This window comes from Aegilops tauschii, chromosome 2 (genome assembly GCF_002575655.3).
Source record: "Aegilops tauschii subsp. strangulata cultivar AL8/78 chromosome 2, Aet v6.0, whole genome shotgun sequence".
NCBI lineage: Eukaryota > Viridiplantae > Streptophyta > Magnoliopsida > Poales > Poaceae > Aegilops > Aegilops tauschii.
Genome location: NC_053036.3, coordinates 85,716,135 through 85,734,366, shown reverse-complemented (window position 1 = coordinate 85,734,366; position 18,232 = coordinate 85,716,135). Strand labels below are relative to the sequence as shown.

The 18,232-nt window shown below is 44.4% G+C and overlaps 1 protein-coding gene and 1 long non-coding RNA gene across 2 annotated transcripts; one reads left to right on the top strand and one right to left on the bottom strand.

Annotated features, from left to right (window-relative positions):
- Window positions 1–368: 368 nt before the first annotated feature.
- On the bottom strand, window positions 369–1,196 carry LOC109744583 (uncharacterized). The gene is made up of 2 exons (XM_040399335.1): window positions 1,167–1,196; window positions 369–959 (listed from the first exon to the last, which is right to left on the bottom strand). The coding sequence occupies exons 1-2, from the start codon at window positions 1,194–1,196 to the stop codon at window positions 369–371; spliced, it is 621 nt and encodes a 206-aa protein (XP_040255269.1).
- Window positions 1,197–1,653: 457 nt separating this feature from the next.
- On the top strand, window positions 1,654–5,013 carry LOC120974972 (uncharacterized). Its single transcript, XR_006669466.2, has 3 exons — window positions 1,654–2,361; window positions 2,945–3,939; window positions 4,089–5,013. It is a non-coding gene; the product is annotated as an uncharacterized lncRNA (long non-coding RNA).
- The last annotated feature ends 13,219 nt before the right edge of the window (window positions 5,014–18,232 follow it).

The window sequence follows — 18,232 nt, the reverse complement described above, 5'->3', positions numbered from 1 at the left end:
AGCTTTTGTCTTGATGCTCCGCTTTTGCGCTATTGAACTTGTGGCTGTGACCTTCTTAGCTTTATCCTGAGCCATGGGATCGATGACTGTTTTATTCGGTTTGTAAGACTTTATTTGTGTGGATCCTGCCTGGTGGCTTTATTAATTTAAAGCCGGACGCTCCTAGCGTCTATGTTCCAACCTTCTTTCTTCTACATACGTGCGTGAGAGAGAGAGCTTTGGTGAGAGGCAAGGCGAGGCTTCGGCAACAACAATTGATATACAGAGCTTCCGTTCGGGCGATCACCGGCGACCATGGCGTTCGACCCACACGGCGGCGGCGCGGGTGGATCGGTGTCGATGGCAATGCCGATGCTCATGCCGGACAACTACACGGTGTGGGCGATCAAGGCGTAGGCGATTCTTGACGCCCACACTCTGTGGGAGGCGGTGGCACCGGGCAACGCGGCGGTGAACGGGAAAACGTGCAAGACGGCGCGCGCGATGATCCTCGGCGGGCTGCTGGAGGACGTGCTGCTGCAGGTGACAATGAAGCTCACCGCCAGGGAGATATGGGACTCCCTGAAGGTGAGGTTCGTCGGCGCCGATCGGGTGCGCACGGCGAGGCGGGCGACTCTGCACGGGGAGCTCGATCGCATGAAGATGGCGGACGGCGAGGCGCTGGACGCGTACGCCGGGAGGCTGGCGGGGATGACGGCGCGGTTCGCGAACCTCGGGAGACGCTTGGCGGCGCGGTGCTGGTGAAAAAGCTTCTTGACACCGTCCCTGACCGGCTGTTCCCGGTCGTCGCCGGCATCGAGCAGTTCTCCAACCTCGACAAGATGACGTTCGACGAGGCGCTCGGGCGGCTGCGCGCATTTGATGAACGGGTTCGGCGCCGTGGACAAGACGGCGGCGGGCGTGGCGGTGATCAGCTGATGCGTGGCGTCGGGCAACTGCGGCAACCGACGCGGGCGCTGCTACAAGTGCGGCGAGCGCGGACACTTCAAGCGCGACTGCCCCAAGCTGCTTAGGGAGCCGATGGCGGAGCGCGCTCTGATGGCGGACGCCGGCGTTGAAGACGGTGGACTGCTCTGAGCCACGGCTTAGGGGAGGGGGTGAATGTTAGGAATAAAGCCATGGCCGTCACGGTGGCGACCACGTCAGGTGCGTGTGCTTGCGCGCACCGGACGCGTCGGGTGCAGTCTGAGCTGCATCGGGTCCGTGGCGGGAGTGCACGGGTGTGTGTGACTGCACGTGTATGTGCGCGTGTGTGTGGGTTGGTTAGACGGACGCGCGGGGTGTGGCCGCGCCGGACGCTGGAACCAGTCGCAGAGGGAAATAAGAAACAATTCTTTCTCAGAAGGTTGTCGAGATGGTGCATCTGCTGCGGTGTTATCTTTACCCTTCCGATACACCAACTTATATTGCAGGCCCATAAGTTTCAGAAAAGCTTTTTGCTGCATCACACTTGTATATTTCTGATCAGACGGTGCACTAAACTTCGGCAATCGGCGACAATCCAACACATTAAGGTACGCGCGAAGGTCGAGCGTTGGCGATGTACACGTCGATTTTACTGTGCCCAGATGAAAATGTGTTAAGGAGAGGAAAAAAACAGGAAGGGAAACGTCTTCGTCTCGTTTCCTTCCCTACGAAGGAACTCCACAGCCCACACCGATTCCTCCGCTCCACGACTCCCCTCGACGCAATCACGCCGCCGCCACCGCCGCCGCCTCATCTCCCCATCCCAGCCCCATCCTCCCTCTCTATGGCCTCATCTCCTTCCCCTTTCTCTTCTCAATCCAGATTCATGGAGGTGGGCGGCAGGGACGCCATCGACCGCGAGTCCGCGACGCTAGGGTTCCTAGCCGCTGCCACACGCACAGCCGGCCGGAGCCACCTCCGCTCCGTCAGCCATCGATCCTCCTCTCCACCATTGCCTGGAGCTGCTCTGCCCATCTCTGCCTCGCCCCGAGCAGGACTCGGCCCGCCCAACAACCCCCTTCACGCCAGCCGTCCTATGGCGGGGGCAAGGGAGTGGAGTAAGGGCTGGCCGCTGTGATCTGGCGGCTTCGCCGTCCTCTGCGACAAGTACGGGTATGCCCTGCTCCCACCTCCCTCCGTTCCCACCTTCCTCCGTTCGTGTGCTTTGAATGCACCGGTTGGCTGGCTCACTGGCCGGACGGATTGATTTGTTTCCATTTTCTGCCCCTCTTTTCCTAGGATACTGATCTATTATTATGCATCACAACTACATGAATGAATGAAAGCAAAATATTCTTTCAAGAGCAAATGGCACTTCTGTTTCATCTTGTGAAACCAACCATTACAGTGTTGATGAAGAAACCAACTGATCTGCTGATTTTATCAACAAATAAGGTAGCGTATCTTCTAATTCGTGTTTTATTCTCCAAGTTTGTTCCATTCAATTCTTTACCTTACTGTTTCAGGTTTCAAACAACACTTATGGTTGTTCGGATGAAAAGAATGGCAACTATGATTTTACTTACCCTCTAAATAATATGCTACAACAACCCAATAATCGTGCTCCTGAAACAATAAGCCACAAGCAAGCATCACAGTTTATAAACCCGACATGGGTGTCTATTTAACTTCCGATATGATGAATTCTTGTGTGGGGACATATCCATTATGTCGCAACAGCGTCACTTCAGAGGAGCAAATCATCTGGTTCTTATTTTGGAAAGTTATATGGTCAACCGATGCATATTTTTTGAACTTTGAATTTATTAACAGATACTAATGCCACTTCCGGCAAATCGTGTTTATACTTGATTGTGCATTTGTGCTCGTTGAATCTGTTTTGGCAAAGAATAATTTAGGGAATATTGCAACTGTGTATGTGAACTTATGAAGTAATATGCACGTGCAGGTGTGTGTGTTGAATGTTTGCTGTTAAACAATGATCAAACTAACTTTCATATCTTTTTCATATGAATAGGCTAGAATGTTGGAAGATGTGGTTGGCTGGTACCACTCACATCTGGGTTACGCATGCTGCCTGAACGCCATTGATGTTTCAACTCAGATGCTTAATCAGCAGTTTACAGAACTATTCTTGGCTTTGTGATTGACCCTACAAAGACTGTTTCTGCTGGTAAAGTGGACATTGGAGCTTTTAGCTAGGACATACCCGAAAGATTACAAGCCACCAGATGAGCCTGTGAAGTATCAGCCAATACCACTCAACAAGACATAAGATTTTGGTGTTCACTGCAAACTGGTAACGCGACCAATGCAATTCTCTTATTTATGTATTCTTTTTTGTTCAAAACGCTTGGTTTAGTTTTGTTCTAACTGTATTTTCATGCAGTACTATTCTTTGGATATAACCAATTTCAAGTCATCCATGGCTTCTCACCTCGTTGATCTACTCATTATTGATCATAAGTAGAAAAGTATTCCATCGGTTTCTACAACATTACTTGGTGGCGCGCTTGGTCTGTTTAAAACTTTACTGCTTGTTTTCTATGCAAAACATATCTTAGACTTCATGGGTGGGAAAGCGGTAGATGTTACTTCAGGCCCTTTTTTGCTTTTGATAGTGCAGACTACTTTATTTCAGCACAAACATTAGTTATTAACATCAGCTTTTCCCATGTATTTCAAAACTAATTGATTTCTTCATAAAAAGCGGATAATTTAGGCTCTTCGGTTATTAAGTTGCTTCTTTTTTTGCCAACAGTTGTAAGTTAACTTACTAATAATTGGGTGTGGGCATATCTTAGATTTTTCTTCCTTACTCGTCCCTTCTTTCTCCCTCTTCCATTCCCCCTTCCTCCACCTTTGAGGCCCTGAGTTGTGAAGGGCACGAAACCCTGGCGGCAGTGGCGGATTGATGCGGGGGATGATGGTTGCATCACTGAATTTGCTTTATTGTGTTGTTGTTTCAGATGAGGATGAGGCCCTGAGCTTATGCTTTTCATGGGCACAAAGGTAAGTTCTCATCGAGAAAATTAACTTACTACATCTTGTGACCATGATTCGTTGTTTGCCACTAATAAGTTAGTTAGATTCATTATGCATAATACCTTTGCACTGAAAAACAATTCTGGTAATAGTTGGTCTTCATATCTTGTGTACAGATGAGGTCTTTGCTGCTGCGTGCAGTCCTGTAGATACATCACTTGACATTTCTGGAGGTAAAGATGGCAGAGGGTTCCTTTGGAGGATCAGATCGCCACAGGATTTTCAGGAGCTGACTAATATGATTACCTCATCTTCCTGTTTTTATTTGTGATATCTATAGCTATAAAAGTATATTTGATATCTTTAGCAAGTTTTTTTTCGTCATTTTTGTGGGCAGGGCCTTATTTTTCTTTTTGGCTTTTCATTTATATGTACCTTAATGTGTTGATGAGTGCCTAGAATTGCCTGCCAAGCTTATCTTTTTTCGGCGTGTTGGAGCGGTTCTAGATCTCGTTTTGTTCCGGGCCGGGTTTCAGTGAATGGATTCTTCTACTGTTTATTTTCATTGGCTGAACGTACGCAGGGATTAAATGGATGTGTGTGAGAGTTGTGTCTGTGTTCCATTGTTGTTGATGTAGTAGCTTTCAATTCGCAGGCATGTCACCGTTGGCAAGTGCAAGAAGAAAGCCCCGAGAAAAATGCACAAAGCCAAGAGGGAGAAGCATTAGCACGACCTGCTCAATGATCTCTTCGGTGTACTTTTCAAAATGCTAGGTGAGTTAAATAGGTGTGCATCATGTTAAATATCCAATATTATGGGCCGCCAAGAGTTATTCTTGGGCGCCACTTCTAGGAGATAGAGATAGTTTTTCTTTTCTGTTTAAGTTACATCTATCTCTATTCCCAATCTTCTGTAAACTCTTCCGGTTAGTCCTCTAACTGTACGCATGTGTAATCTCCTCGAGAGGTTTTCTCTCGCTATCAATATATAAGCACGCGGGCTCCCGTCCAGGGGGTTGAGACGCTTCGGCAATACTTTACATGGTATACAGAGCAGGCCTTTTCCATCGCATCTAGCTCATCTACCTCCATCGATCATCCCCATCCACCTTCATCGATCAACTCCATCGCCGCCATGTCCTCCTCCTCTGCTGTTCCCTCCTCCGGCCTAAACTACAACATCTCCGAGCCTCTCACCAGGACGAACTATGTCCTTTGGAGAGCTCAAGCCCGATCCCAAATACTGGGCGCCGGCTTGTATGGCTATGTCGACAAAACCATAGCGGAGCCTCCCAAGACAATCATCGCCAAGGATAAAGATGGCAAGGATCAGGAGATGCCAAACCCTGCCTATGCCCCCTGGCTAGTCCAGGATCAACAAATCGTTGCCTACCTTCTCCGAAACCTCTCCAAGGAGGTCCTCGTCCAGGTGGCTTCGCTGGAGACCTCACATGCAATATGGACGACGCTCTCCAACATGTTTGCTGCGGTCTCCCTCTCTCGCGTCAACAATCTTCGTGCTGCCCTCACCAATGCCCAAAAGGGCACACAATCTGCCTCAACATACTTCGGCTATATGCGTTCCCTCTCTGACGAGCTCGCGACGGCGGGCAGACCTCTTGGAGAGCCGGAACTCATCTCGTTCATCGTCGCCGGCCTTGATATGGATTACCAGCCACTTATCTCCGCGCTTGATGTCAGCACCGAGCCCATCACGGTCGATCTCCTTTTCTCTCTGGTGGCCAATTTTGATCAGCGGGTCGAACTATACCACGGCAACAACGGAGGCTGGTTCAAATCCTCAGCGAACTCTGCTTCCCGAGGCAGGCAGGGAGGCAGAGGTGGCTATCGCAACCAGAAGAACGGCCCTGGCAACGGATCCCGCGGAGGCCCTGGCAGCGGCGGCCATTCTGGTGGCGGTGGTGGCCCTACTGGTGGCGGTGGTGGCCCTACTGGTGGTGGCGGCGGCTACCAAGGGAGTGGTGGTGGTGGCGGCTACCACAACAATGGTGGTGGCGGAGGCTACTGATAACCCACAAGTATAGGGGATCGCAACAGTTTTCGAGGGTAGAGCATTCAACCCAAATTTATTGATTCGACACAAGGGGAGCCAAAGAATATTCTCAAGTATTAGCAGTTGAGTTGTCAATTCAACCACACCTGGATATCTTAATATCTGCAGCAAAGTATTTAGTAGCAAGGTAATATGGAAGTAACGGTAATGGTAGCAAAAGTAATATTTTTGGGTTTTGTAGTGATTGTAACAGTAGCAACGGAAAAGTAAATAAGCGAAGAACAATATGTGAAAAGCTCGTAGGCATTGGATCGGTGATGGAGAATTATGCCGGATGCGGTTCATCATGTAACAGTCATAACATAGGGTGACACAGAACTAGCTCCAATTGATCAATGTAATGTAGGCATGTATTCCGAATATAGTCATACGTGCTTATGGAAAAGAACTTGCATGACATCTTTTGTCCTACCCTCCCGTGGCAGCGGGGTCCTAACGGAAACTAAGGGATATTAAGGCCTCCTTTTAATAGAGTACCGGACCAAAGCATTAACACATAGTGAATACATGAACTCCTCAAACTATGGTCATCACCGGGAGTGGTCCCGATTATTGTCACTTCGGGGTTGCCGGATCATAACACATAGTAGGTGACTATAGACTTGCAAGATAGGATCAAGAACTCACATATATTCATGAAAACATAATAGGTTCAGATCTGAAATCATGGCACTCGGGCCCTAGTGACAAGCATTAAGCATAGCAAAGTCATAGCAACATCAATCTCAGAACATAGTGGATACTAGGGATCAAACCCTAACAAAACTAACTCAATTACATGATAAATATCATCCAACCCATCACTGTCCAGCAAGCCTATGATGGAATTACTCACGCACGACGGTGAGCATCACGAAATTGGTGATGGAGGATGGTTGATGATGACGACGGCGAAGGATTCCCCTCTCCGGAGCCCCGAATGGACTCCAGATCAGCCCTCCCGGGAGAGTTTAGGGCTTGGCGGTGGCTCCGTATCGTAAAACGCGATGAATCCTTCTCTCTGATTTTTTTCTCCCCGAACACGAATATATGGAGTTGGAGTTGAGGTTTTGGAGCTCCAGGGGGCCCACGAGGCAGGGGGGTGCGCCCAGGGGGGCAGGCGCGCCCCCCACCCTCGTGGCAAGGGTGTGGGCCCCCTGGCCTTGATTCTTTCGCCAGTATTTTTTATTATTTCCAAAAATAATCTCCGTGGAGTTTCAGGTCATTCCGAGAACTTTTGTTTCTGCACATAAATAACACCATGGCAATTCTGCTGAAAACAGCGTCAGTCCGGGTTAGTTCCATTCAAATCATGCAAGTTAGAGTCCAAAACAAGGGCAAAAGTTTTTGTTAAAGTAGATACGACGAAGACGTATCAACTCCCCCAAGCTTAAACCTTTGCTTGTCCTCAAGCAATTCAGTTGATAAACTGAAAGTGATAAAGAAAAACTTATACAAACTCTGTTTACTCTTTTTGTTGTAAATATGTAAGGCCAGCATTCAAGTTTTCAGCAAAGATTATAACTAACCATATTCACAATAACACTTAGGTCTCATGTTTACTCATGTCAATGGCAGAATCAACTAGTGAGCAATAATAATAAATCTTGGATGACAACACTTTCTCAAAACAATCATGATATGATGTAACAAGATGGTATCTCGCTAGCCCTTTCTGAGACCACAAAACATAAATGCAGAGCACCTTTAAAGATCAAGGACTGACTAAACATTGTAATTCATGGTAAAAGAGATCCAGTCATACCCAATATAAATTAATAATAATGGATGCAAATGACAGCAGCGCTCTCCAGCTAGTGCTTTTTAATAAGAGGGTGATGACTCAACATAAAAGTAAATAGATAGGCCCTTCGCAGAGGGAAGCAGGGATTTGTAGAGGTGCCAGAGCTCGATTTTAAAGCAGAGATAAATAATATTTTGAGCGGTATACTTTCATTGTCAACATAACAACCCAGAGATGGCCATATCTTCCATGCTACACACATTATAGGCGGTTCCCAAACAGAATGATAAAGTTTATACTCCCCCTCCACCAACAAGCATCAATCCATGGCTTGCTCGAAACAACGAGTGCCTTCAACTAACAATAGTTCCAGGGGAGTTTTGTTTGCAATTTTTTTGATTTGATTTGCATAAAGCATGGGACTAGGCATCCCGGTGACCAGCCATTTTCTCGTGAGTGAGGAGCGGAGTCCACTCCTCTTGAGAATAACCCGCCTAGCATGGAAGATACGGACAACCCTAGTTGATACATGAGCTATTCGAGCATACAAAACAGGATTTCATTTGAAGGTTTAGATACCGCATATAGGAAGGTATAGTGGACTCATATGGCATAACTTTGGGGTTTAAGGAATTGGATGCACAAGCAGTATTCCCGCTTAGTACAAGTGAAGGCTAGCAAAAGACTGGGAAGCGACCAACTAGAGAGTGACAACAGTCATGAAAATGCATTAAAATTAATAAACATTGGGTGCAAGCATGAGTAGGATATAATCCACCATGAACATAAATATCATGAAGGCTATGTTGATTTGTTTCAACTACATGTGTGAACATGTGCCAAGTCAAGTCACTTGAATCATTCAAAGGAGGATACCACCCTATCATACCACATCACAACCATTTTAATAGCATGTTGGTACGCAAGGTAAACCATTATAAACTCCTAGCTAATTAAGCATGGCATAAGCAACTATAATCTCTAATTGTCATTGCAAACATGTTTATTCATAATAAGCTGAATCAGGAACGATGAACTAATCATATTTACAAAAACAAGAGAGGTCGAGTTCATATCAGCTTCTCTCATCTCAATCAGTCCATCATATATCGTCATAATTGCCATTCACTTGCACGACCGAACGATGTGGATAATAATAATAGTGCACGTGCATTGGACTAAGCTGAAATCTGCGAGCATTCAATAAACAGGAGAAGACAAGGTAATATGGGCTCTTGGTTAAATCAACACTAATGCATAATAGAGCCACTTCAACAATTTCATTATGGTCTTCTCCTATCGACCCCCAAAGAAAAGAAATAAAACTATTTACAAGGGAAAGCTCCCAACAAGCAAAAGAAGAACAGGAAATCTTTTTGGGTTTTCTTTTTAATTATTACTACTACAGCAAGAAAGTAAACTAGCTAAAAGCTACAACTATTTTTTTGGATTTTCTTAAAGTTTATCAAACACACAAGAAGAAAGCAAGAAAAAGGAAAATAAACTAGCATGGATAGTACAATGAAAAAGTATGAGCACCGACAACTAGCAATGAGTGTGTGAACATAAATGTAATGTCGGTGAGAAATACGTACTCCCCCAAGCTTAGGCTTTTGGCCTAAGTTGGTCTATTGCCACGGCTGGCCTGGCGGATATCCAAAGTTATAGTTGGAGTCATACTGTGATGCAGCAGTCATTGCATCGTGGGCTGCAGCTTGGAGGCGAGCTATCTCAGCCCTCCTCTTATACTCTTCCGCCTCCTCTCTGGTTATAAAATATCTCCCTTTTGCCTGAAAGTCAAAGAAAGTAGAAGCAGGGAGAGCGACGTGATAGGTGCATCGTCTGTCAAAGATTAGTCGGTACTGGAGGAACTGATCGTTCCTCTCAACAAAATGATGGTGAACCATAGCCTCATAATCCAAATAAACAGGAGGCAACTCAATATCATCCTCACATATGGTTACACCAAGAAAATTAGCTAAACGGGTTGCATAAATTCCATCAAAGAAATCTCCATTAAATCTATTATTATGCAACCTACGTGCAACAGTGGCTCCCAAATTATAATGTTTATCTCCTAATACAGCACTCCTGAGAACACTGAGATCAGGGACACATATGTGACATGCTTCATCCTTACCATTTATGCACCTACCTATGAAGAGAGCAAAATAATGTATAGCAGGATAGTGAATGCTCCCTATGGTAGCTTGTGCTATGTCTCTAGATTCACCCACAGTTATACTAGCAAGAAAATCTCTAAACTCAGATTTGCGAGGCTCACTAGTACTACCCCATTGTGGAAGTTTGCAAGCAGTGGTAAAATCCTCTAAGTCCATAGTATAAGAATTTTCATAAAGATCAAATAGGACCATTTGAGAATTGCGTGAAGATAAAAATTCAAACCTCCTCACGAAGGAACTAGTGAGATAGTGGTACTGGCGGCACTTATCTGCCTCGAAGCTCACAAGATCAGCGTTACGCAAATATGCGTTAAATTCTTCCTTGATTCCTGCTTGATCCATGAAGTCCTCTGAAGGCCATTCACAAGCCCGCACTGGAGCGTCTCTTGGTGGTTCATCGTCAGCATCGCGCATTGCAAGCCTGGGTCCTTGCTTCCTTGAAGAACCACCTTGGTACATTTTCCTAAACATATTTCTTCCTCTGAAAAATTTCTGAAAATTTTAGTAACTTCAAATAAAAGTGAACCAAGCTCAACAAAATTGATAGCAACTACTCCTACAAGTGCCTAGAGCCTATATCATGCATTAGAACTACTTGGAACCAAATAAATTTGACATGCAAGCTCAAGAACATTGTCACCTAGGCAACACAAATTTGCAATGAATAAAGCACTAGAGCAGAAACTAATTGGACAAACGGAGGAGTCACATACGAAGGAACAATCCCCCAAAGCAGTTTTGTGAGAGGTGCTTTGAGCAAGGAGATCGAAAACCGCAGCAAAATGAGCTAGAAATCGTGCTTGAGCTGCTTGGTGATTTTTTGGGGAGGAAGGAGTGTGTGGGTGCAGGAATAAGTGGAGGGGAGCTACCGTGGGCCCATGAGGCAGGGGGGCGCGCCCTGGGGGGTGGGCACGCCCTGGACCCTCGTGGCCAGGTGCCAGCTCCCCCTGATATGTTCTCAGTGCCAGATATTCTCAAATATTCCAGAAAAAAAATCATATTTCAATTTCGGGGCATTTGGAGAACTTTTATTTTCGGGGTATTTTTTTATTGCACGGATAATTCAGAAAACACACAAAAAAAATACTATTTTTACTTTATTTCAACTAAATAACAGAAAGTAAAGAGAGGGTACAGAAGGTTGTGCTTTCTAACTTGATCCATCTCATGCTCATCAAAAGGAATCCACTAACAAGGTTGATCAGGTCTTGTTAACAAACTCATTCCGAATCGCATGAAACCGGAGAAATTTCGAATAACACTATGTTACCTCAACGGGGATATGCACATCCCCAATAATAAGAATATCATATTTCTTTTTGACAGTAGGAAGAGGAAATTCAAAACCTCCGAAAATAATCGATGGAATTTTTCCAATAGAGTTTATACTATGCACTTGAGGTTGTTTCCTCGGAAAGTGTACCGTATGCTCATTTCCATTAACATGAAAATTGACATTGCCTTTGTTGCAATCGATAACAGCCCCTGCAGTATTCAAAAAGGGTCTTCCAAGAATAATAGACATACTATCGTCCTCGGGAATATCAAGAATAAGAAAGTCCGTTAAAATGGTAACATTTGCAACCACAACAGGCACATCCTCACAAATACCGACAGGTATAGCAGTTGATTTATCAGCCATTTGCAAGGATATTTCAGTAGGTGTCAACTAATTCAAGTCAAGTCTACGATATAAAGAGAGAGGCATAACACTAACACCGGCTCCAAGATCACATAAAGCAGTTTTAACATAGTTTCTTTTAATGGAGCATGGTATAGTTGGTACTCCTAGATCTCCTAGTTTCTTAGGTATTCCATCCTTAAAAGTATAATTAGCAAGCATGGTGGAAATTTCAGCTTTCGGTATCTTTCTTTTATTAGTAATAATTTCTTTCATATACTTAGCATAAGGATTCATTTTGAGCATATCAGTCAAACGCATGCGCAAGAAGATAGGTCTAATCATTTCAGCAAAGCGCTCAAAATCCTCATCCTCCTTTTTCTTGGATGGTTTAGGAGGAAAAGGCATGGGTTTCTGAACCCATGGTTCTCTTTCTTTACCGTGCTTCCTAGCAACAAAGTCTCTCTTATCATAACGTTGGTTCTTTGATTGTGGGTTATCAAGATCAACAGCAGGTTCAATTTCTACATCATTATCATTGCTAGGTTGAGCATCAACATGAACATTATCATCAATATTATCACTAGGTTCATGTTCATTACCAGATTGTGTTTCAGCATCAGAAATAGAAATATCATTGGGATTCTCAGGTGTGTCTACAACAGGTTCACTAGAAGCATGCAAAGTCCTATCAGTTTTCTTTTTCTTCTTTTTAGAAGGACTAGGTGCATCAATATTATTTCTCTGAGAATCTTGCTCAATTCTCTTAGGATGGCCTTCAGGATACAAAGGTTCCTGAGTCATTTTACCAGTTCTAGTAGCCACTCTAACAGCATTATCATTATTCTTACTATTCAATTCGTTGAGCAAATCATTCTGAGCTTTAAGTACTTGTTCTACTTGAGTGGTAACCATACAAGCATGTTTACTAATGAGTTTAAGTTCACCTTTAACTCTAGACATATAATCACCCAAGTGTTCAATCATATAAGCATTGTGTTTTAATTGTCTACCAACATAAGCATTAAAATCTTCGTGCTTAACCATAAAATTATCAAACTCATCCAAACATTGGCTAGCAAACTTAGTAGGAGGAATTTCAGCTATATCATATCTATAGAGAGAATTTACCTTTACTACCTGTGTTTGGGTTATCAAGGCCATGAGTTTCTTCAATAGGTGATGAATTAAGATCATGTATTTATTCAATAGGAGGTAAATTCTTAACATCTTCAGCTTTTATACCTTTTTCCTTCATAGATTTATTTGCCTCTTGCATATCTTCAGGACAGAGAAATAGAACACCCCTTTTCTTCGGAGTTGGCTTAGGAGTTGGTTCAGGAAGTGTCCAATTATTTTCATTGGTCAACATATTATTCAATAGGATTTCAGCTTCATCTGGTGTTCTTTCCCTGAAAACAGAACCAACACAACTATCCAGGTCCTAGAACGAATTGCTCAACGAATATATTGTTGGAAATATGCCCTAGAGGCAATAATAAAATGGTTATTATTATATTTCCTTGTTCATGATAATTGTCTATTGTTCATGCTATAATTGTGTTATCCGGAAATCGTAATACATGTGTGAATACATAGACCACAACATGTCCCTAGTGAGCCTCTAGTTGACTAGCTCGTTGATCAACAGATAGTCATGGTTTCCTGACTATGGACATTGGATGTCATTGATAACGGGATCACGTCATTAGGAGAATGATGTGATGGACAAGACCCAATCCTAAGCATAGCACAAGATCGTGTAGTTCGTTTGCTAGAGCTTTTCCAAATGTCAAGTATCATTTCCTTAGACCATGAGATTGTGCAACTCCCGGATACCATAGGAGTGCTTTGGGTGTGCCAAACGTCACAACGTAACTGGGTGGCTATAAAGGTGCACTACGGCTATCTCCGAAAGTGTCTGTTGGGTTGGCACGAATCTAGACTGGGATTTGTCACTCCGTATGACGGAGAGGTATCTCTGGGCCCACTCGGTAATGCATCATCATAATGAGCTCAATGTGACCAAGTGTTTGGTCACGGGATCATGCATTACGGTACGAGTAAAGTGGCTTGCCGGTAACGAGATTGAACAAGGTATTGGGATACCGACGATCAAATCTCGGGCAAGTAACGTACCGATTGACAAAGGGAATTGTATACGGGATTGATTGAATCCTCGACATCGTGGTTCATCCGATGAGATCATCGTGGAACATGTGGGAGCCAACATGGGTATCCAGATCGCGCTGTTGGTTATTGACCGGACAGTCGTCTCGGTCATGTCTGCATGTCTCCCGAACCTGTAGGGTCTACACACTTAAGGTTCGGTGACGCTAGAGTTGTAGAGATATTAGTATGCGGTTAACCGAAAGTTGTTCGGAGTCCCGGATGAGATCTCGGACGTCACGAGGAGTTCCGGAATGGTCCGGAGGTAAAGATTTATATATGGGAAGTCCTATTTTGGCCACCGGAAAATGTTTGGGATTTTTCGATATTGTACCGGGGAGGTTCTAGAAGGTTCTGAAGTGGGACCCACCTGCATGGGGGACCCACATGAACGTGGGTAGTGGGGGCAAGGCCCCACACCCCTGGTCAAGGCGCACCAAGATCCCACCTTAGAAGGAATAAGATCATATCCCGAAGGGATAAGATCAAGATCCCTAAAAAAGGGGGATAACAATCGGTGGGGAAGGGAAATGATGGGATTTCTTTCCCCCACCTTTGCCAACGCCCCAATGGACTTGGAGGGCAAGAAACCAGCCCCCTCCACCCCTATATATAGTGGGGAGGCGCATGGGAGCAGCACCCCAAGCCCTGGCGCCTCCCTCCCTCCCGTGACACCTCTTCCTCCCCGCTTGCGCTTGGCAAAGCCCTGCCGGGATCCCGCTACTTCCACCACCACGCCGTCGTGCTGCTGGATCTCCATCAACTTCTCCCCCCCTGCTGGATCAAGAAGGAGGAGACGTCCCCGCTCCGTACGTGTGTTCAACGCGGAGGTGCCGTCCGTTCGGCGCTAGGATCATCGGTGATTTGGATCACGACGAGTACGACTCCATCAACCCCGTTCTCTTGAACGCTTTCGCGCGCGATCTACAAGGGTATGTAGATACACTCCCCTCTCTCTCGTTGCTAGATGACTCCATAGATTGATCTTGGTGATACGTAGAAAATTTTAAATTTCTGCTACGATCCCCAACATATATTTCTGATGATCTTGCTCAATTCTCTTAGGATGGCCTTCAGGATACAAAGGTTCCCGAGTCATTTTCAGGATACTTAATGCTTTCTCTGGAAGCATCGGTTAGTCCATTATAAAAGATATCAAGTATTTCATTTTTCTTAAGAGGATGATCAGGAAAAGCATTAAGTAATTGGAGAAGCCTCCCCCAAGCTTGTGGGAGACTCTCTTCTTCAATTTGCACAGAATTATATATTTATCTTAAAGCAGCTTGTTTCTTATGAGCAGGGAAATATTTAGCAGAGAAGTAATAAATCATATCCTGGGGACTACGCACACAACCAGGATCAAGAGAATTGAACCATATCTTAGCATCACCCTTTAATGAGAACGGAAATATTTTAAGGATATAAAAGTAGCGAGTTCTCTCATCATTAGTGAACAGGGTGGCTATATCATTTAATTTAGTAAGATGTGCCACAATAGTTTCAGATTCATAGCCATAGAAAGGATCAGATTCAACCAAAGTAATTATATCAGGATCAATAGAGAATTCATAATCCTTATCAGTAACAAAGATAGGTGAAGTAGCATAAGCAGGATCATATTTTATTCTAGCATTCAGAGTTTTTTGTTTAAGCTTAGCTAATAATTTCTTAAGATCACTCCTATCATTGCAAGCAAGAAAGTCTCTAGCAGTTTCTTCATCCATAACATAGCCCTCAGGCACAACAGGTAATTCATATTTATTGGGAGAGTCTTCATCATCACTTTCATCAATATTATCAGTTTCAATAATTTCATTCTCTCTAGCCCTAGCAAGTTGTTCATCAATAAATTCACCAAGTGGCACAGTAGTATCAAGCGTAGAAGTAGTTTCATCATAAGTATCATGCATAGCAGAACTGGAATCATCAATAACATGCGACATATTAGAATTAATAGCAGAAGCAGGTTTAGGTGTCGCAAGCTTACTCAAAACAGAAGGTGAATCAAGTGCAGAGCTAGATGGCAGTTCCTTACCTCCCCTCGTAGTTGAGCATAAATTTTTGTTTTCTCGTCTTTGAAGTTCCTCACAGTGACCAGCAGATATAAATCCCAAGTGACTCAAAGAATAGAGCTATGCTCCCCAGCGACGGCACCAGAAAATAGTCTTGATAACCCACAAGTATAGGGGATCGCAACAGTTTTCGAGGGTAGAGTATTCAACCCAAATTTATTGATTCGACACAAGGGGAGCCAAAGAATATTCTCAAGTATTAGCAGTTGAGTTGTCAATTCAACCACACCTGGATAACTTAATATCTGCAGCAAAGTATTTAGTAGCAAGGTAATATGGAAGTAACGGTAAGGGTAGCAAAAGTAATATTTTTGGGTTTTGTAGTGATTGTAACAGTAGCAACGGAAAAGTAAATAAGCGAAGAACAATATGTGAAAAGCTCGTAGGCATTGGATCGGTGATGGAGAATTATGCCGGATGCGGTTCATCATGTAACAGTCATAACATAGGGTGACACAGAACTAGCTCCAATTGATCAATGTAATGTAGGCATGTATTCCGAATATAGTCATACGTGCTTATGGAAAAGAACTTGCATGACATCTTTTGTCCTACCCTCCCGTGGCAGCGGGGTCCTAACGAAAACTAAGGGATATTAAGGCCTCCTTTTAATAGAGTACCGGACCAAAGCATTAACACATAGTGAATACATGAACTCCTCAAACTATGGTCATCACCGGGAGTGGTCCCGATTATTGTCACTTCGGGGTTGCCGGATCATAACACATAGTAGGTGACTATAGACTTGCAAGATAGGATCAAGAACTCACATATATTCATGAAAACATAATAGGTTCAGATCTGAAATCATGGCACTCGGGCCCTAGTGACAAGCATTAAGCATAGCAAAGTCATAGCAACATCAATCTCAGAACATAGTGGATACTAGGGATCAAACCCTAACAAAACTAACTCGATTACATGATAAATATTATCCAACCCATCACCGTCCAGCAAGCCTATGATGGAATTACTCACGCACGACGGTGAGCATCATGAAATTGGTGATGGAGGATGGTTGATGATGACGACGGCGAAGGATTCCCCTCTCCGGAGCCCCGAATGGACTCCAGGTCAGCCCTCTCGAGAGAGTTTAGGGCTTGGCGGTGGCTCCGTATCGTAAAACGGGATGAATCCTTCTCTCTGATTTTTTTCTCCCCGAACACGAATATATGGAGTTGGAGTTGAGGTTTGTGGGGCTCCAGGGGGCCCACGAGGCAGGGGGGTGCGCCCAGGGGGGGCAGGCGCGCCCCCCACCCTCGTGGCAAGGGTGTGGGCCCCCTAGCCTTGATTCTTTCGCCAGTATTTTTTATTATTTCCAAAAATAATCTCTGTGGAGTTTCAGGTCATTCCGAGAACTTTTGTTTCTGCACATAAATAACACCATGGCAATTCTGCTGAAAACAGCGTCAGTCCGGATTAGTTCCATTCAAATCATGCAAGTTAGAGTCCAAAACAAGGGCAAACGTGTTTGGAAAAGTAGATACGACGAAGACGTATCAGCTACAGCAGCGGCTATCACCATAACAATGGTGGTGGCGGCTATCAGGGTGGTGGTGGCGGCGGCTACTATCACTCCTCCAACAACAATGGCAGCAACAACAATCGACGACCCCCCTCCAACAACAACTGGCGCCCCTTCCAAGGCTATGAGGGCTATGAAGGCAAGTGCCAAATATGTAAGAAAACAAACCACATTGCTAAGGATTGTGATTGGCGCTACGCCGATGACAACTCCCAGAAAAAGAAAATTGCAGCTGCAGCAGAAGGATCATATGGTGTCGATACCAATTGGTACGTGGACACGGGTGCAACAAACCACATTACTGGAGAATTGGAGAAGCTGACCATGCATGACAAATATCGTGGCCACGATCAAATCTACACCGCCGCTAATGGTGCAGGTATGGAGATTAATCGTATTGATCAATCATCAAAACTCCACATAAAGATCTTGTCCTAAAAGAAATTTTGCATGTTCCTAATGCTTCCAAAACTCTTCTTTCAGTCCATCGCATTGCTCTTGATAATAATGTCTTTCTAGAATTTCACCCCTATTTCTTTTTGATCAAGGACCAGGCCACGAAGAGAGTTCTCCATAGGGGTGTATGTATTCAAGGGCTGTATGCGTTGCTTCCTCAATACTGCAAGTTTAATAAACAAGTCTATGGTGCCATCAAACTCTCCGCTGAAAGGTGGCACAGTCGTTTAGGTCATCCGTCTTTTTCCACTGTTCATCAAATTCTTAGTAGAAATAAACTCCCAGTTGTTGGTGAGAGATATTCAGAAACTATTTGTGATTCATGTCAAAGAGCAAAAAGTCACCAATTACCGTACCCTGTTTCCACTAGTGTATCTACTAAACCTTTACAACTTATTTTTTCTGATGTATGGGGTCCTGCACCCACTTCGGTTGGTAGACATTCTTACTATGTAAGCTTCGTTGATGATTTTAGCAAGTATACCTGGATTTATCTT